Source organism: Cryptomeria japonica, chromosome 8, assembly GCF_030272615.1.
Source record: "Cryptomeria japonica chromosome 8, Sugi_1.0, whole genome shotgun sequence".
NCBI classification, from domain to species: domain Eukaryota; kingdom Viridiplantae; phylum Streptophyta; class Pinopsida; order Cupressales; family Cupressaceae; genus Cryptomeria; species Cryptomeria japonica.
Window position 1 is genome coordinate 184813761 of NC_081412.1, and position 21761 is coordinate 184835521.

Genomic DNA, 21761 nt, shown 5'->3' on the forward strand with positions numbered 1-21761 from the left:
AAATACATACCCTAAAAAACCCAGGATGGTGGTAGTGTTATAAATGAAACCAACACATATTGGAGATTCTCATAAAAATCAAATAGAAAAGACTACTCTTTCTGAAAACCCACATACTAGTAAATATGAAATTTGCAAAGAAACAGCTAAGGTCCTTGCAGGAGAAGACAACCAAACTAAGAGACATCTGGGGGAGGCATAGAAAATAAAACAAGACAGAAATAACATAAATAGAGATGATGGCTTCAGTCTAAGCCACACCTGAAGATGTATCATCTCAACAATGAATAGATCCTGACAAAAGAAGAAATTAGTTCAAAAGAGAGCCACCTGCCCACAACTCAATACAGAATTACAAGGAAGCAGCTAGTATCCTTGAAAGAGAAGACAGCCAAACTAAGAGATATCTAAGGGGGGCACAGGAACACATAAATATAGATAACAGTTGGAGTTTAAACCAGACATGGAGATCCATCATCTCAGCAACAATGTAGGACTTGGCAATAAAAGAAATTAGTTCACATGAGAACCGGACTAGCCTTCCATATTACAGTAGCAGCATGGGAATATGCATATATAGATCTTCATGCTATCAAAAAGATCCTATCATGACATCCTAAACCTTGGATGCAAATATAGAAGATAGAATACAAATGTTGGTGACAAAAAAAAGGAGAGTAATTCCAGATAATCGTTTTCGAAAAATGGCTATGCAAATTCAACAAATCTAATAAACAAAAGGATTTAACATACATATTCTATGGGGAGCTCATGCTGATAATTTATAATGTTCAGTGGCATTAGCATCCTGTAATTATTATACTCTTATGCACATGACTTCTTATAAAAGTAAAAATTACATGAGTAAGAGAAATCAACATCAAGATGTTCATTACCTTCCAAGGAAACTTCCCCATCAATTGCATTCAAGGCAGAAAAGGCCACCTTATTACCGACAAAATCTGGAGCTTGTATCGTTTGTGCCATCTCCTTTGTTTTCAACAACAATCTCCCAATTGCACTTCTGTAATAACCTCCTGTTGATGTTGGATTTGAGCAATATTCCACATCCCAATCTGAAAATAAAAATTAAAACATTCACTTAGCACCATTGTCTTTCTAGCAATATAAAGCAGACTGATGATTCTCCACCTTTCCATGATGTCCTTATTTCTAGATAGAATGATGGTTCACTAGCATGATAGATTTATAGGAAGACCTCATGGATCTCTATTTCTGGGCTGCTTCTCATCACTAGTTTTCACAGAAGATGGAGCTACTCTATGAGTCTACTCTCTCACAAATAAGCCTTTCAAATTTCTGATAATGACCACAATGAGGAGAAACATCACTTGACAAAGATTTCCAAACTAATGGAAATTGAATGAAATAGATTATAGAGGTTTTCAACAATGTGGCAGTAAAAGCTGCGAAGCAAGGCCAACATGAAGTTAATAATGACAAAGATATGCCTAAAGCTTTTTTCCATTTAGTGAAAAATTTCCTTTTGAGTAGGCAAAATCTTAAGCAAGCATAATATTAAATCCATCTTCATCCCACAAAATAAAATTGGGAGCAGTTGAAGTTCATCAAAGATACTCTTGATCCAACACTTGGATGTGATGTCATCAAAATTGATTGCATGTGTGGTCTTCTTTCTATCAAGGAGACGGGATCTTTTCACTTTGATTTTTGAGGTGCTTAGAGCTAACACCGAGAGAGACTGGATCAAGTCTTTCTCTTTTGTAGAGTATGTACATAGGTCATCACATGATATTTGCCTAAAAAGAGATTGTAGCCAAGGAGTTTTACTTAAGAAGAAAATAAGAGAAGCTATTGAGATTTGTAAACATCCAAATGATCTCGATCAAAATGAGGATCTAGAGCTTAGTGGTCCGTAAAAACCCATCATTAAATTTCTTGGACAAAACAATTATTGATGACAACCAATTAATTACTGCCTTATGAACATTGAAGATTACACAAGGTATTAAATGATTAATCAATTAACCTATTCCTTCCAATTTGCTATTTGAACTTTGAAGCATTCAAAGACAAAAACCCTTGGTGTAGGTGATCAAAGTAGCTGATTTTGAAGGGGTTTTGTAATGTCACCACTTTAGCAGTTGACCAAGTGTGTGTGCGTTAGCCTTGTTCTACATGGTCCCGAGGGCTAACGAAGGGTTTAAGGGGATCCTGGAGTGTTTTGGCCTAGTCATTTCCAGTTTGGGCCAAAACGAAGTTGATTTACTCAGTTTCAGGCATACTTACTATTTTTAGTAAGTCAACAGGACATAGTGGAGGCCAGTTTTGGTGTTTGGATTTGATACTCCTCGGTGAGAGCTTTTCGACGAGCTATCATTCGCATTATTTGGAGTCCGATTGCTAATACATTTTAATGCCTGAAGTTTTATTAAAGTAACATTTAATTTAATTGTAAAATATTAAAGTGTTACTCTAATATTTATTTTATGGGGATCTGTACCCAAGGGAGACATAAGTGAATATTTTAATATATATTTTATATTGCTCATCTTTTATCCCACATTGCCCATGAGAGTTGAGTCGACCCCTGGAAAAAGAATAAAAGAAAGCGTTTGTGGCTTCATTAGATATGTTGGATATGAGAAGAATTGGTATGTGTGAGTTGCAAATCCATTCTTGGCATTAGAGGACGTCTATCCTCTCTTGTGACATTCTAGACGTCATTCCCCTGGGATTTGGCCTTTGGAATCCATTGCTATCAGCTTCATTATTAGGCAGATTGGGTGCATTTCCAGCTATAGGCAGATTTAATGTTTGTTCATATCTTCTTCCCTACTTGTCCGATACTTATGCCATTTTGAAGAGATGATTTTATGAAGATATTGGACCTACTGAAGACAAATTAATATTGCTGCAACACTATTCACGTGGGTACTATTCACATGGTTACTATTCACGCGGGTACTATTCATGTCACTGTAGCAGCAAGATTGAAAATGATTGCTGGAGTATTATGTCAATAATGTTGGAATAATTAGTGAGTTGATAATCTGCCATGTATTTGATTTTATTAAAATCTGAAAATAACATCTTATCAGCAGTAGTTAAATTTTCAGTTTGCATATTATTGTAGTTTCATTCTTGTCCATATTCTGTGATTTCAATTCCATGTAAAACAAACCAACATTTCATTTCCGGTGCCATAAGGGAATTTAAAACATTAAACGGAGAAATAAGGAATTGGATGCAAACTGTTTGATAAAATTCCTAGCAGCAATTGGTATGGTTTTTTGGGCATTCCGGGGTGTCCATTACAGTTTTAGATGTTGTTTGTGAGGATTATCAAACATGATTGGTTGTTTCCAGCCATCATTCCTATTAGAATATTTGTTGGGAATTAGTGTTCACATAGGTGTTAATTAGTTGTATAAAATAAGTATTATAATAAAAAGTTGTTGAAAAACAACTTAATATTATTAATAGTCACATAATCAGTTGATAGGTTTGTTAAGTGTTGGGAATATCAAAGCATTCCCGTAGGTTATTTGTTATTTGGTTATGAGTTGTTAAAACAACTCATAACAGTAGCATGTTGTTATAAGGAGTTTCCTATATTGTAGGTATTGTAGGAGATTGAGCTCCTATATATATATATATATATATATATATAATGAATTTGAATGAGGAGTATTGAAGCCTATTATTCTGTGTGTAAAATTGTTCTATGCTTCTATATTTTTTCTCAAAATTGCTTATATGGTATCTGAGCTGGTTTTCGTTGGATAGATTTTCCTGTTCTATTAGAGATTGCTATGAGGACATTTCATTTGGGAGTTCCATTGTAGAAATTGATGCCAATTTTTTTTTTTGTTGCAACACATTTTTTTCTAGATCTCTGTGAGGCATCATTCTAGGCTAAGACATTTGAATCGGCATTGAAGTGCCATTGATGGCATAGTCTCCAACAGCCCCAGCTCGCGAATGTGAAATACACACTAGCATACGTTTCCTAGTTGGTTCTCCTCACTGAAAATAATTTGTGCATTCTAAAAATGGGCATTGTGCTTCTAAACTATGACCTCTGACCAGCCCGAACTAAGAGGGCATGGCATAAGCGTGGAAAGAACACTTGGCCTCTGCAATTCTATGGAGACTCAGTTATTTGTCCGTGGAGGGTGGCGCATTGTGATTGTCACATTTGCAGATCTACTTTGCTATCTATCGGAGATGAGTGATGGCTTGTGGAGGTAGCCAGATCGGCTCCTTTCTTTGCAACCGAAGTCATTCATGACATGTCAAAAGGTTGTGAAAAACAAAATATATGTGCTTGGTGCTATTGTTGATCACTATGAATGCCTGCAAGTGTGTAGGACCTTGGTGATCGAGTCCTATGTCATCCATGTGCTCGAGAGAAATAGTCAAGATCATACTTGTATGTTTGTTGATACAGTTGTTCAGTGCAATTTACAGTCGCTTGCTCATATTTTTGTGCATTTGTCCAGACATCGCCCCAGGTTCGACCTCTGATCAATTGAGGAAAAATAGAGGAAACGGAAAGGGAGTTATAAAGCGATTTGGTGTACCCATATGTTTCGAACCAGTGGATAGAGTGTCATGGTAAATCACTTGTATGTGAGTCTGTTATCAAGGAGAGGATCTAACATCGATTCATCTGCATTGGTCAGCCCAATATCTTCTAGATACCATCCTACTTTCCTCTCAATGCTCACATTGCGCCCTTTGGAGATGCACATTAGAGCATGTAGCAACACAAGGTGAGAGAAGTGCATATGTGTTTAGATTTATTGTTGAGTGAGCATTGGAAGCAAATGCATATTGGTGAAGAGCTAGTGGTGGAATTTTAAGTTGTTTTGGTCATCTTGATGTGTTCAAGCAAGTCAAGTTCTTTAGGAAATGTTTTGTTTTTTGTTTAGTCTCTTAAAGCCTATGTCTATAGACTAAGTGTTTCAAAAATTTGTATTAGTTCTTCTAAAAATATTTTCATGTCATTAAAAGTGTCAAAGTGCATTATCGGTGGAATCCGACACCTTTGATATTGTCTCGTTTAGGGGGGGTCAAGTATTTTTAGTGTGGAGAAAAATAGTATTGTAATAGAAAAGTTTCAAGGTTTAAAGTTTCATACTTGGCAGATCAGGTTGCAGTTGATCCTTATTGAAAAGGATTTGTGGGATATAGTAAGTGGAGCAACAACAAAGCCAATCGATGTTGATGAACTTGCAAGGTGGACTGCTAAGGATCGAAGGGCAAATAACTCTAATTGGTCTTAGATTGTCAGCTGCACACCTCCATCATATCAACTTAACAAAGACCTCAAAGGAAGTGTGGGATGGTTTGAATATGTTGTTTGGATCACAAGCAACAAGTGCAAAGATGAGTTTAAGCAGAAACTGTTCAGGCTAAAAATGATAGAAGGTGATAATATTGTTCAACATATTACTAAGTTTCGCTCTTTATTGAATCAACTAGCTGGGATATATGCTACAGTACACGATGATGATGCTAAAGCTATTTTGTTAAATAGCATGTCTCCTAGTTATGCTAATATCGTATTCACTTTGAACAAAGTGGGAGCTAGCCTAGAAGATACAATATCTACTCTAATTAATGAAGGAGCTAAGAAAATGTACCCAGCCATAGAGGAAACTGCAATGTGTAAAAACAAGCCTAACCATTCCTCCAAATCTAATTCTTCTACATCAAAGGGAAATCGTTCCTTCAAGAATAGAATTTTGTGCTACTATTGCAAGAAGGGACACATTGTTATGAATTACACTCGGTGTGCCAAGGATCTTCTTGATGGCAAGTTAAATACAGATAAGGCATTGGCTGTAGATGATGATGAAGAATGCCTTCATGGAATGGCTACTGAAGACCCTACACATGAAGATAGTGAGGAGGAATATGTTCTCTAAATCAAACCTACTGGAGTTTGGAGGCACCAGAGGCTGGAGGACATCTAGGGACCTCTTGTCAATCACTAGCGATGGGGTGGTGAAACTGCATTAGTGACAAAACAACTTGTGCCAAGATCAGTTTCCAAGTGGCAGCAACAACTGTCTCATATCATTTGTAATTAGAGTGGCAATGATCTCAAATGGTGGCTGCATACGCAACAACAAAGACTTGGTTCTCAAGCTTTGTAAGTTGTGGATGGATGTGTTTGTCTCCATTCACAAGATGATGTAAGTGGTTGGATGTGTTTGTCCCCAATCACTATTGTTGGTTGTTTGTGAATGGATGTGTTTGTCCCCAGTCACAAGAGTTGGTAATTATGATTGGATGTGTTTGTCCCCAATCATAATAGTTGTGAACAAATGTGTGTGTCCTTGTTCATGACTGATGTTGGATAGATGTGTTCAGCCCTATCAAAATTTGATGTAATACCTTGTGTATCTGTGTTAGTCCCTATCTTTGGATCCATGGGTAGATGTGTTTGTCCCTATCCTTGGATGAAAGTACCAAGCATAGTGAGGCTAGTTCCACTATTGCTTTTCATGAGTAGATGTGTTAGTCCCTACTCTTATCTTATAGTGTTTGGTGAGATGCTATGTGTGGTCATCAAGTATTGTGATGTACTCTCACCCCATGTTCACACTAAGGGGGGGTGTTAGGAATTAGTGTTCACATAGGTGTTAATTAGTTGTATAAAATAAGAATTATAACATTGAGTTGTTGAAAAACAACTTAATATTATTAATAGTCACATAATAAGTTGATAGGTTTGTTGAGTGTTAGCAATATCAAAGCATTCCCGTAGGTTATTTGTTATTTGGTTATGACTCATAACATTAGCATGTTGTTATAGGAGTTTCCTATATTGTAGGAGATTGAACTCCTATATATATATAATGAATTTGGATGAGTATTGAAGCCTACTATTCTATATGTAAAATTGTTTTATGCTTCTATATTTTTTCTCAAAATCGCTTATAATATTTAATTATATTTTAGTCAGTTATATTTAATTCTTTTATTAATGGTCATTTAGCTTTTTAGTTCGTTTAGTCTTTTAAGTGCAACTATTGCTTCTTTTATAAAGACACATAGTTAGCTTTTTATTATTTAGCTTTTTAGCTTTATTTAGCGTATTAAGCTTTTTAGCTTCATGTTGAAGTTTTAGCTTTACGGTTCGTTCTTTTTAGAACACCATCTTGTAATTTCTTTATATATGTTGTATATTCGTAATTAATTCATTCAATTAATTTTCATGGTATTAGAGCATGAAAATTAAAAAATTTCGAAAGGTTTTTTGTGAAAAATTTTGAAAGTTTTTTAAAGAGATTTTTTTTTAAGTCTTTTTCTAGGCATGCTAGGGTTTGTGGGTTTCCAATTTTCTTGGTTCAAAATTTGTAGCAGGCTTTCTAAAGGTCATGTTTTTCGCAAGTTTGCTATGTTATCATTGGCGTTTTTTTTAGAAAAAATCGTAATTTTCGTGACGCATTTTTTCAGCATGCAAATTATTTGCTCCTCCCGCGTCCTACCTTTCACTGTGTTTGGCCCGAAATTGGTGTTTTGGCGCGATTTCCATCTTCATTTCCTTGTGACGACAAGGGTTTTTGCTTTTTTTTTTTTGAACGGGATTTTCTTCCACGATTTTCTGCGCGGTGACAGAGAGTTTGCATCTCATGTTCTGCCCTACGAAGGGTTTTCTAGGCACGTGATTTTTTTTTCTGGTTTAAAAAAAAAATGAAAGTTTGGACCTCCGTGTTTGTTTTGGCAGCGATGCGTTACCTGCAACAACGACAGCTTGGGTTTCTACCAGCGGCTAAAGCTTTTTTGGACCCTTCCACAACCTCGAGCATCAACAACGATTTTTTTTAAAAATCATATTCTTTCTTGTGTTTTTTTTCTCTGATTTTTTTAAGAAAAATCAGATATTTTTTCTGCAGGAAATTTTATTTTCAGGGTTTTTCCAAAATTCCGAGTATTGGGATTCGTGCCAGTATAGTTGTTTTTTTATTGATTTTTTTACAAAAAAAAAAAATCATCAATATTTTTTTTTGTAGATTATTATTTTTCTGTTTTTTTTCAAAATAATTGCAGGAAATTTTAATTTCTGGGTTTTCAACAAACCTCGAAATTTGTGCATTGGGATTCGTGCCTCAAATTCCATTCCAAGGTTTCAGATCCTTTGTGCAGCTATTTGTATTCTGATTTTTAACCAAATTCTTATGTCTCGGTTTTTCATGCCTTCACAAGGTTGACCTCGTTCAACCTCAATTTTCATGATGGCATCTTTGACCAACATCATATTGTCAAAAGTTCAACGACCACAACTACAACAACTGGAAACAACACATGTTGACGATATTTGAATATTGTTGCCTTGATCAAATTGTTCTAGGCAAGGCATCTCGTCCTGCAGCAACAAGCACAAACCAAGATAAATTTGATGAACAAAATCGAAAGGTCGTCATGCTTATCAAGTTATCAATCACAGATGATCAACTCCCTCAGGTACCTTCAGGTAAAACGGCTAAAGAGATTTGGGACCTCTTGAAGGGTCTTCATGAGACATCCAATAAGAGTCGAGCTTTCTTTCTAAAGAATATGTTGTTTTCTATCATGATGGATGAGAAGACATCTATCCACGCACGTCTTACGAAAATCAAGGACATCTGTGACCAGTTGGAGGCTATTGGCCGAGCCATAGAGGAAGAAGATATAGTAGTGATCACGTTGAAAAGCCTACCCCGATCCTATGAGCATTTCATTAATACACTCAATATCTCCTCTACTAGTGTTGATCTGAAGTTTCCTGATCTCTACAACAAGCTTCTACAGTAGGATAGATGGAAGCAACGGTTTGGAAGAAGCACTAGTTCATCCACTAAACAGGCCTTCACAACCAAAGCTTTGGATAAGAACAAGGGTAAAGCTCACTCCTTTCAAGAGAAAGGGCAAGGTCAAGGTCAATCTTAGCAGTCTTTGAAGAAGAGTTTACAGTGTAACTACTGTCATCAGTTTGGCCATTTGGTGAAAGATTGCAAGAAGTTGATAGCATCCACGCTATCTAAATAGAGTGGGTCCAAGCCAAAGGCCAACTGTGCCACACATCCTGATCAAAAGGAATCTACCTTCTATGTGTTCATGGCCTAAAGCCTATCTGATGATGTGCAATCATTAGCCCACTACATTGACTTGGGTGCCTCTCGGCATTTCACACATCGTCGGGATTGGTTTACAAAGTACACGCCTTTCACTGATGCAATGATCTTTGGAGGAGGCGAAGAGTATACTATTGTTGGAAAGGGCAACGTTCAAATTTCATCTGGAGGACAAGATTTGATATTTCTCGATGCATACTTTGTCCCAGGTATGCAGCTCAATCTACTATCAGTCAGTCAGATTATGCATCATTCTCCACAATTGGATGTCATCTTTAGTTTGTAGAAGTGCAGCACTGTTGACTGGGAGACTCACACTACAGTTGTTGTTGGCATTGAGGATCATGGTCTTTATAGACTTGTCGATTCTGGTGATTCTCAAGAGCACGTCATGGCAGCTAGGAGTACTTCCATCAGCACTCTTTGGCATCAGCGATATGGGCACCTGAATATTCACCATCTCTCAGTTGGTTCGGGAGGATCTTGTTGTTGGATTACCTGAGATTTAGACTCAAAATCATGGAGTTTGTGGAGCTTGTCAAGCTGGAAAGCAGCATAGGACTTCGTTTTCAAATGAGACGATTTGAGAGCATCCAAGGTCTTGCAACTAGTTCATGCGGAAATATATGGTCCCATGAACACTGCATCAGTTACTGGATGCAGGTATTTGTTGATGATTTCAACAAACGCATGTGGGTGTATTTTCTCAAGCAGAAATCAAAGGTGTTCAGCATGTTTCAGAAGTTTAAAGCCTTAGTGGAAAAAGAGTCTGGTTGTCAAATAGTCACTCTGTAATATCCCCACAATTTTTTCAATTTATTTCCAGTTACAATCACAACAAGAACCCATTAAGGTTATGAAATCAAGATACAATAATGCTGAAATTGTAACCCTTCCACTTTCTGATCACCAAGTGCCCAATATGGGAAGGGGAGAGCATACAGTGTTTAGGGGATCGTTAGCTTCAAATAACTGGAAATAATACAATGCTTGAGCGGCAAGCCAACCCCTTCCACTTTTCAGCAGGATATGGAGAATATTAAAAATCACTTGGTGGTAAACCAACCAAGGATGATGCAAGAAACTGAAGAACAATCACTCTACCGCTTATGCAGCGGGAGGACTAGAAATGAAATAGCAATCAAATTCACCGCTTATTCAACGGGAGGACTGAAAATGAGATTACAATCAACTCAACCTCTTATTCAACGGGAGGACAAAGTTACAATAGATAAGAAGGTGGCAAGCCAGCCTCTTCCACTTATGCAGTGGGCCAAAGAACAACAATCCAAGTATATAGTTGTTAGTACTACTGATCAGCTTTCTAATGCAAACATGGATTACAAAATTACTCGAATCACTGTCCAAACTAGGCGGCAAGGCCAGCCTCTTCCACTTATGCAATGGGACTAGGAGAGATCAAAGAAGTTGTTGTTAGTACTACTACTAGCATTACAATATGAATCATAGAAGATAAGAATGAAGAACCAACAACAGCAAACAATTACCAAGATCACTTTCTCTCCACACAAAAGAACCCACACACCCAATAACCAACTCCACACAAGAAGACACTCCAAAATGGAAAATCTCTAAATCTGATATACTCCCAACACGCTGAAAACACACAGACCAGCAAGCTAAGAACTCACTAATTTAATCATAACTCTTTCCACACTCGTTAGAATCACCTCCAAACAAATGCCAAACCCAAATGCACATTCCCTTACATTATTTTGAAATTACATATCATTTCTCCTTTCTAGTCAACCTTCTCATAGAAGCAAATATACTTTATAAAAATGACAATAAAATCATAATGTGGCATCCAAGGTAGATAAGTGAAATATATTATAAAATTAACTTATTTCTCCATAAGACGTCCTTCTTGCCTTATTAATATTTCACTTTATAAAGTATTTTTCCTCAACAATAAATCGCCCAAGGAATAGTAATATTTTATTTGGCAACAAATACATTATTCCCTCAAGTGGATGCCAACTTTAGCCAATGCTCAAATAAAACTAAGTATAAAACTTTTTCAATGAGAATTTCCTCCAAAGGCGTCCAACCATAAGTTATAAAATTAAACTACATTTTAGCACCCCCATTATGAAGGTAAAATATTTCGCCAAATAGACTTAGGATAAAAATATTATTTTCTCTTTTTTCCTAAGTCGTCCATCCATAAAATAATTAAATATTAAAACCTTGTGCCTAAGGTATTAGTATATTAAAAATACCTTCTCAAATACTGATTATTGCCAAATTGAGTCGGGGACCGAAATGCTGGAAATCACCAAAACTGAACTGAGTTGGAGCTTTGAACTGAACTGCTAAAAATAGTCATCTGAGTGAAGTGTGAACACAGGATCCTGCCAAGATAATACTACCAGAAATAGCCACTGAGCTGAGTTGCAGAACCCCTACCAAAAATAGCACTTACTATAAATAGCATACTGCTAAAAATAGTAAGTGTTTCGAAAGTGATTTTTACCACATTTTGAGCAACTGCCAAACTTACTAAAAATAGTAAGTCCCGAAAAGGTCCTCAGATTTGTTTGCATGTTATACCATCGCAAAGCTCACAGAAAACCCAGAAAAACCTAGAGAACTCAACTGCTTCTGCCTCCACTTACTAAAAATAGTAAGTCAAACAAACTCCACAACTTGCTATGCATGTATCCTCACTGCAGAGCTTTATGAAAACCCAGAAGGAATCCAACACCCAAACTAACAAATTCCAAAGTGCAAGCCTTCGAAAATGCAGAAACATCCTCCCAAAGGTAGGAAACCCTAATTTTTGCTTCCGACTAGCCTACAGGTCTCCAGAATAGGTTAACAGTCCCCAAAACAAGCTAGCGCAGAAAAGGGGACATTACACACTCTTTCGTCCGACAATGGAAGGGAATTTTGTTCTACAAATTTCACCAACTTTTGTGCATCACATGGCATTAAGCATCAACTTACCACACCTTACACCCCTCAACAGAACGGTGTTGTTGAGCACAAGAACCATACAGTCACTGAGATGGCTTGGTCTATGTTGGAGCATAGAAATGTTCCAAAGCAGTCTTGGGCAAAAGCAGAGTTATCTTCTGAACCAGTCTCCCACAAAGGTCATTAAGAAGCTGACTCCAGAGGAAACTTGGTCTGACAGGAAGCCCAAAATCAATCATCTAAAAGTTTTTGGCTCTACAGCTTATGTTTGGATTCCAGATGCCAAGCACACCAAACTGGATCGCAAGAGTCAGAAATTGATGTTCACCGGCTACAATGACAATCATAAGGCTTATTGGTTGATTCATGTAGACACGAATCGTCTCATATTCAGTCAAGATGTAGTATTGGATGAAGAACGAGGGCCTTTTCAGCCTTCTTCTCCTATTTTGAGCACTAAGGATCAGCCTCCAAAGGCTACAAATATGGGTGTTCGCCTTCCCTTAGCTCCACCTAATGGGAGGGATTTAGTTGGCTCTACAATTGTGGGGTCTCCCAAGCATGACATTGCGCCACCTGACTTTCCTCAAGAACATTCGGATACACATCCAAATGAGCATGCTCCAGAGATTCCATGTAATATTCTTCATCCTGCAGCAAATGTTGGTACTTCTACTCTCCGGCCTAAGTGGTGAGCCAAGACCATTGGTGATCTTCATGATGATGAGCTCGTGCTAGGTAGATCAACTAGAGGTAAGAGCAAGCAGAACACAGTTAATTTTGCTCTTATGGCCAACATTCACAATACTTATGAGCCTCAGACATATTCAGAGGCTAAAGGTGTACATGAGTGGGAACAAGCTATGGCAGTAGAGCAACATAGTCTTTTGAAGAACAACACTCGGGTGTTGTCAAATCTTCCTTTAGGGAAGAAGTCCATTGGCTGCAAATGGGTGTTTACAGTCAAGTATAAAGTTGATGGAACCCTTGATAACTACTAGGCTCTGTTAGTAGCAAAAGGGTTTTCGCAAAAGGAGAGTATCGACTATGAGGAGACATTTGCTCCCATAGCCAAGATGAGTACCATTCAACTTGTTCTCGCTCTTTCAACTCAGTTTGGATGGAAAGTCCATCAAATGGATGTCAAAAGTGCCTTCCTCAATGGTGATTTGCAGGAAGAAGTCTACATGACGTAGGCTCCATGTTTCAAGGTTGTTGGTAAAGAACACTAGGTATGCAAGCTAGTAAAAGCACTCTATGGCCAGAAATAGGCTACTCGTGCATGGTACATAAAAATTGATAAGTACATGATTGATCAAGGCTTCCAGAGGAGTCCTTCAAATCCCAATTTGTATGTCAAGCATACTGGTGATAATATTCTATTTCTAGTCATCTATGTTGATGATCTCATCATTACTGGCAGTATAGCACATTTGATCAAGCAAGTTTGTGCAAGAATTTTGATATGACAGATTTGGGACTTCTCCATTATTGTCTTGGTGTAGATGTTTAGCCACATATTCATTTCTCAGTCAAAGTATGCCAAGGGCCTGCTGGATAAATTTTCGATGCAAGGTTGCAAACCACACCTATGGAGGTAGGGCTGAAATTATTAGCCAAATCAGATTCACCTGTAGTGGATGAATCTTCATTCATGCAACTAGTGGGCAGCCTCATCTATCACACCGCCACTAGACCTGACATCAATTATGTTGTGAGCTATAGCAGCCCCAAAAGTTGAATATTGGGTTGCAGCGAAGCATGTGCTAAGGTATGTGAAGGACACTCCTAGTTTTGGCATTGTGTACAGTAGAAGCAAAGATCCTAGGCTGGTTGGTTTCATAGACTCGGATTGGGCAGGTTGTGTTGATGACAGAAAGTCAACTTTTGGGTATGTTTTCAGCTTGGGCATAGGTGTAGACACATGGACCAACAAGAAGCAACAAGCAATAGCTCTTTCCTCGACCGAAACAAAATATCGAGGAACTCTTAAAGCAACTTGTGAAGCAATTTGGCTACATAGGATGCTTGTAGACATGCAAATGTCTCAACCAGGACCTACTCCCTTGTTTTGTGATAATCAAGGGGTTCTAAAAATAGCCAAAAATACAATCTTCCATGAGCGGACCAAGCATGTTGAGCTTCATTGTCATTTTATCCACAAGCATGTTGAAGATGGATCAGTGATATTGCAGTACATTCCAACAAAAGATCAAACTGCAGATATCTTCACCAAGTGTCTCAGCCTGGCAAAATTTATCAAATTTAGGGGGCAACTTGGTGTAGTAGATAGAATGACCATTAAGGGAGGGTAATAAAATATTTAATTATATTTTAGTCAGTTATATTTAATCCTTTTATTAACAGTCATTTAGCTTTTTAGCTTTTTAGTTCGTTTAGTCTTTTAAGTGCAACTATTGCTTCTTTTATAAAAATGAATAGATAGCTTTTTATTATTTAGCTTTTTAGCTTTATTTAGCATATTAAGCTTTTTAGCTTCATGTTGAAGCTTTAGCTTTACAGTTTGATCTTTTTAGAACATTGTCTTGTAATTTCTTTATATACATTGTATATTCGTAATTATTCATTCAATTATTTTTCAATTCCATGAGGTTTTAAATGTTGTTTTTGAGGGGTTTTCAATCATTGATGTTGACTGGTTGATGTGTCGTCTAGAGATGTGGTAGTAGAAGATGTAGGGGCTTCTTAAAAGAGACGACACATTGGCAACCCAATCCAAATTACTTGATGTGAAAGGTCGAGATACAGTTGATGCAACAAGGAAATGGTAAAAGCTAATGGAGCAACAGGTTATAAACCACTAGGGTATGAAAAGCTTCACACTACTCTAGTTAATAAAGAGAAAGTTTGATTAGAGAAACAAATTGCACCAATGAAAAGAGTGTGGACTACAAAGGGATGTAGCATTGTGATGAATGGCCACACAGATGCTAGAAATCATTCACTTCTTAATATCATGGTGACATGTAGCAAAAGCCCTTATTTTTTGAAGGCAATAGACTATTCAAGACAAGAAAAAAATGTAGAGTTATTTCATAACCAACTATGTGATGCCATTGAAGAGGTGGGAGCATCTCATGTATTCCAAGTTGTCACAAATGTTGCCCCTGTTTATAAAGCAGCAGGCTTGTAGGTAGAAAAAAGTATAAACATATATTTAGGACACCATGTTGTGTACGTTCATTGAATAATGCACTCAAAAATATTGGCAACTTCCAACAGATTTCACATCTCATTGAAAAGGGTAGAAAAATATGTTTGTTCATATGTAATCATCACCGCACACAAGCTCCTCAAACCTGCTAATATACGGTTTGCTTCTTATTTATACTCCTTGAGCATCTTTATGCAGTCGAAGGAGCTTTGTGTCCTATACTAGTTAGCAATGCATGGGCATCATGGAGACAATCTACAGCAAATAATACAATTGAGGTAAAAGGTATGGTCCTTGATGACCATTTTTGGGCCGGTGTTAAATTTATTGTTGACTTTATTCAGTCTATGTGTGAGGTGATTAAATTTGCAGATTGAGACAAGCCGTGTTAGGGAGGAATTTATGACGAAATGGATTTTATGTATAAAAGAATTAAGAAAATAATAGTTGTTAGAGATCTTTCTCCATATCCTTTGATAGAAGCAAAGATAAATGGAAGATGGAACAAACTTAATGCACCCCTTCATTGTGTTGCTTATGGCTTGAATCTTGAGTGGTATAATACAGAATTGACCAAGATGAGGTCTCCATATGTAGATAGGAAAGTAATGAAGGAATTTTGGGCTGCCATAAAAATGATTTATGGCCGAAGTGAGGATACTTCAATTATTAGGACTCAATTGGTTTTTCTTTTGTGGAAGCCTTATATGACATGCATGCAAAAAAAGATCATATAGAGTGGTGGTGGAACCATGGAAGTAAAACACTTGAATTGCAATCACTTGCAATAAGATTTCTCTCACATATAGCCAACTTTTCATCTTGTGAGAGAAATTGGAGTACTTATGGTTTCATTCATTCACTAAAAAGGAACTGATTAGGGTTGAAGAAAGCAAAGAACCTAATCTGCATTCGTAGCTTAATTCACCTTTTCTCTCGAGTACACCCTAGGTAGAAGGAGGATCCTTCAACAAATGGGACCAAATTCCACTTAATGGAGCAGCTGCATCCTTCGAAAATGAAGTGGTGGATCCAGATGACCTCAATGATTTACCCCCAATTCTATTGCATAAAAAAGAACCTGAGCTTGAGAGTGATGAATATCTAGAGAGCATCATAGCTAAGGACTTGGAAATTGGCAAAATAGTTGATGCGGAGTCGAACTTCATCCACTAAATAACATAATATGATAATTTAGATTTCTGAATTTTTGTTTTTTGTATTCAGATCAGCATTTCGATATGCAGTAAAAACTCTTAATTCAAGAGTCTTAATTGTTGACACCGTATTAAATCTATTATACTAGGCTTTGCATGTTTAAACTTGAAAGTTAAATATAAAGACTCATGGTATCGATTGTTGAAGAAACTAAAATAGCAAACAATTAATCTTTTCAGTTTTCAATTTTCCTCCCATTAAACTTGACATATATTCAAAGTTAAAAACACATCAAGGTCCATATGCACTATATCAGAGAACTCATCCAAAAGTGAATCATAAATTTATGTTTGTCCTACTTCAAAGAAGGTTGCAAACATCTTCCCCAAGCCCTTCACAAAAAGCAAGTACGTGGGGTTCAAGAGGCTATTCCTTGGGGGCTTACCTAGTCCTTCCTCTCTTCTCACTCTCTTCTTTCAAAGTGGTAGATGAAGCAGGGAGCTATCTCTCTCTTTCTTTGGTGCATTCTTTTGTGCATAGGTACCTAACATAGCACTATTTTGTCAAGGTCCATTTTACCCACTTGAATGCACTTGGGAGAGAGGGCAAGTTGAGGGGGTGTCAGTGTAGTTATGCATTTATTATATAGTGTTATGAATTTATTATACAATAGGTTACGCTTAGATAATTTGTTTACTTGAGTTTAGTTATGCTTGCATCCATCTACGAGCTTTGTTGGGGGTTCGAGAGGCTATTCCTTGTGGGGCTACCTAGCCCTTCCTCTCGTTTAACTCTCTTCTTTCAAGGTAGTAGATGGAGGAATAACTAATATAGCACTATCTTGTTGGGACCCATTTTGCCCACCTAAATTGCACTTAAGGGAGGTGGCAAGTGAAGGGGGTGTTGCAGTCATGCATTTAGTAAGCATTATTATGAATTTATTATACTATAGGTTGAGCCTACTTAAATAATGTGTTTACTGAAGTTTAGTTATCCTTTCCTTTTGTGGAGTGAGCGTTGTCATTTGCTTCCTTAGTAGTTACACTTTCGTTTTTGGAGATTGGGGGGTCACCTCATTCCTTGGGAGTTACACATCTTGGAGGGTGAGTTGTCATCCTCTTCTCCTCATATTTTCTAGAATGCAACTTTTGTTGCACTCTTAAGTCTATGTGTAAATAAGTTGAAGGCACTTGTTTTGTAACATCCTCATTTTTGGGTTCCCGGCGAACTTTTGTGTATGTCAGAGCCCTTAGATTTTAGTTTCATACTCTCAATGGTTGTGTAGGAAAATAAATAATTATATAAATAATTAATTCCAAATAAGCACTTTAAAAGGCAACTTTGATTAATTATTTATAATATAAAGGTTTAAGTGACTAAGTTCCAAAATGTTTAATATTTAAATTAAATAATTTTGGTAGCAATAAGGATAAAATAATTATAAAGTGATTTTATAATACACTTTCCAAAAAGTTCCTGGAAAAGATTATAAAAGGAGGTTGAGAGCTCATTTGTGATAGACAAAAGATTGAGAGCTTGTTGTTTCTCTACGAAGATTTAGATGTTTGTGCCTATGGAATGCCCCCACCATGACATTTCAATCAGCATCAAACAGAATTTGGAAATTGTCTTACTAAAAGTAAGACTTCACAATTTCCCATTCATTGCAACCAATCCACAACCCACCCAAAGTTTTAAAACTCGGACTCGGCAAACCAAAAAATTGGACACGGACTCGGACTCGTGAAAGACTCAGCAAGGACTCAGCAAAAAACAAAACCGTAGTTTTACAAAAAAACATAAAGAAATTAATGCATTTAGAGACATAAGAGCCATAATTGAAACATTACACATGTCATATGATCTCCAAGCACTCAATATTTGAAATTTCATCATTCATACTCATAGTTTCAAACTTTAAAGTGTATAATAGAAGCATAAGTTTATAAATGTTTACAAAATTACATATAATGATAGGTCTAGATCTTGGGGGAGAGAGGAGAGGCTAAGATAGAGAGTGGTACCAGGTAGAGAGAGGGGATAGAGGATGAGTGATAGGGAGATAGATAGGTCTAAAATTAGAGGCAGATAAAGTGACTGAGAAAGAGAGGGCAAGAGAATGCTAATAGGAGCCTATTGATTACTGAAATTTGACTGTCTGAAAATTTAAAAGATCTTCTAAAACCTAGAATTTGCATTATAATTCCTAAAGATCTGAAACCACTCTCAAACATCCTGCCAATATATACATGAAATATAACTTAAAGTATAAGAAAGGAAAAAGACATATTGAAATGCCACTTATACTTAAATGTTATATTTCATGTGTATATTCTAATGAAGGGAATGAGACTGACTTGAAAAAAAAGATTTAGATAGTTTTGACTTGTTTTTTGAGTTGCACGAGTCTAGTCAAAAGACTCGCGAGTCCAAGTGAAAAACTCGCCAGGACTCGCCTCGCAAGTCCATGGCGAGTCGACTCGTGGTGCCAATAGACTCACAAGTTTGTGGCGAGTCCACGAATCTTAAAACTATGCTCCCACCATTAAAGGAGGAATATAAAAGATCATTCCAGCATCCAAGAGAGACCACCGAATGAATCAGTTTTGGCTTTACATAAGATATTTAAATACACAGCAGTTCAATCCAATAATGTAGTGTGGTATGAGTTCTCTATAAATGGCGCATATATATATATACTATGCTATGTTGTATATCTGCATGCTGTCATTAATGATGCATTGTAGTTTAGACTGCTTAACATAGCATAGTAAATATTAATTGCATCTGCTCATTACTATTTCATGATATGTTGTGGTTTATATCTGTTTATGATGTGTAGAATACATGCATAATACTAGAATTCTTTATATGTTATGACTGATTATTAAAGTCAACCATGGTAGAGGAAATGAGGATTACAAGAGGAGTACGGCAATGGGGTACACTTCTAGGTATGCCACCTCATGGTTGTGACCAAATGGTCCCATGAGGCCAAGGGGCTACAAAGGGTATTGCCTTTGGGCTTAGAAAAGATTGGCTTCCGAGGCACCCTATTGCGAATACACCTCATCCCTCTACCATGGTGAATCAACACACCAAGAAGTCCATGTAAAGTTATATCAATTTTAATTAAAGAACAAGTTATGAACTATGAATGCTATATATGGATATGAGAAATTATGTCAATGTCTAATAATTCTGATTTTATCTGCAGGTCTGAAGGAGAGAGATCATTTAATATTTTCTATGTCTTCTCCAAATGAATTCAATTGGCATATATATCATTTAGGCAACCGGTCAATTGGTGTATTGACCGGTCATGCCTTTTAGGCATGACCGATCAATGCACCCATTGATCGGTGCCTTTACAATTATACCATTAACACAATGCTTATTATCGGTTCATAAACCCCCGATAGCATATTGTAATTACATAATATAATGACTGATCAACATAATGAATCGGTTCATATAAACACCGATATTCAAAGTGCACGATGAATATAATTCAGCCGGTTCATTTAACCAATGTTAATGCCAAATGAAACGGTGTATTTTATTAAACCCGATAACAAATATGCTGGATGTAATTAAGCCCGATAACAGATGTGAATCGGTGCCAATGTTTCTACACCAGATAGCAAGTATGTATCGGCAATTTTAACCCGATAACTTGAAGCATTTAATATGCTATTGGGTTAACACCCCGATAGCATATTAATGCCAATTTACAATTGACATTAATATGCTATCAGTTTGTTAGCCCGATAGCATAATAATAAGCAATGTTTGTACAATCTGAGAATCAAATGGAATGTAAATCAGACATGAAGCATGTAGATAAATAACGGAACAAGGTTGGTTAGGAAGATCTTATCTTGCATAAGCTACCATGCATTAACAGTCCAATCATAGGAAGTGGGAAATGGATGGCAAGATGAGGGGGAACGGTTGTGAGACACCTCACTAGGTACACCACCTCATATGGATGCCATGGGCCACATGAGGCCAAGAGGGATGGTATATGTGGCATAGGTTAGAGGATCCTAGACACCCTATCGACGTCACCTTATCCTAGCTCTCCTATGGTTGAGCTTCCCTAAACATACTTAAAATATCTTGTGATTAAATTGGTATTCCTGCAATATGCTTAATGATTCCTAATTAAGAAGAACCGTTTTATGAATTATTTTCGTAAATGATTCATAACCTATTTTGCAAGGTTTCAATCAGGTGAAAGATATCCCTAACCTTGCTCTTGCTCATTTAGGAATTGTAATTGAGGGCTAAATTAGGGCATTCAAATATAGGGACATTTCAGCCTAAGAGCCAAACTTAAGCCAGCACGATGAAAACCCCAAAGGTTTCAGGAGTTGAGGACAGAAACCCTCGTGCTACACTAGAGTAGTTCCACACAGGGATCGACAAGGTGCTGATTATTGGAATAGGGACGAAAACCCTCATACGTTGGTACAAAGATTATTCAAGTACTTTTAAACCAATTCTTAAATTTATTCTAAATGGTTTGCTAAGATATTGGGGTTGTTAAGAGTTTCATTTTTGGAGTAAGAATTTGTTTGCTTTGTTCATCGTTGACCCAAGGCAAATGGAAATTATTAATTTAAATCCTTGAAAAGCCATTAACTTTATTAGTGATATTGAATAAGACAAAATTGGTATGAAAGCATTGTCTATGGTAAACATCGTCAAAAAACAAATCTCAAATAAGACAAGGATTTCAAGGGAATCGCTGAGTTGTAAGTAGGTGTGGCCTTGTGGATTTTTTATGGCAAGGAAATAAGACAAAATTTGATGATTCGTTGTCTAAGGAGTTTATCATTTCCAAGGAACTAAATTGGAAAAGGATATCATTATTATTTTCAAGGAATCATGGGATTTTAAGCTGAACATTGTATTATCGATTGGAAAAAATGCTTAACCACTTCTTTCTGTAAGTTGGATGTGTCTTCACAAGCCATTATGAGAAGGTGCACACAAATGAAGGGAGCTAAACAATTAATTTTACATGATGGGAGTGACACAAGGATGTTGGGTGCAAGTGATTAAGGCCAATTTTGTAAGTGAAACTTCTGAATTGACTCAAGGTAGAAACAAGGCATGAATATTCCTATCGAACAAATTTGAAATTTTGGCAACTTGTGACCCTTTTTCTTCTCCAACAAATGTAGGTTAGCTATAAATGTTTATTTAGGCAATTTGAGAGTGAGCGTTAGTCGACATCATTGCTTGGAACCGAATCATTGAGCAGCTTGATGGTTAATCCTTGTTTAGCATGAATGGCACCCTTTCATAGTGCATGGGAAAGGAGTTGAGGATTCGTGGCTTTAGTTTTATTTGTTGGGCGAATCCAT

At 36.9% G+C, this 21761-nt stretch overlaps 1 protein-coding gene across 1 annotated transcript in view; it reads right to left on the bottom strand.

Moving 5' to 3' along the window:
* Positions 1–21761, bottom strand: part of LOC131048400 (probable plastid-lipid-associated protein 8, chloroplastic) — a 138029-nt gene that overhangs the window by 88668 nt on the left and 27600 nt on the right. Inside the window, exon 3 of the mRNA XM_057982354.2 lies at positions 897–1076. Coding sequence (XP_057838337.2) covers positions 897–1076 — 180 coding nt within the window. The remainder of the gene's footprint in view (positions 1–896; positions 1077–21761) is intronic.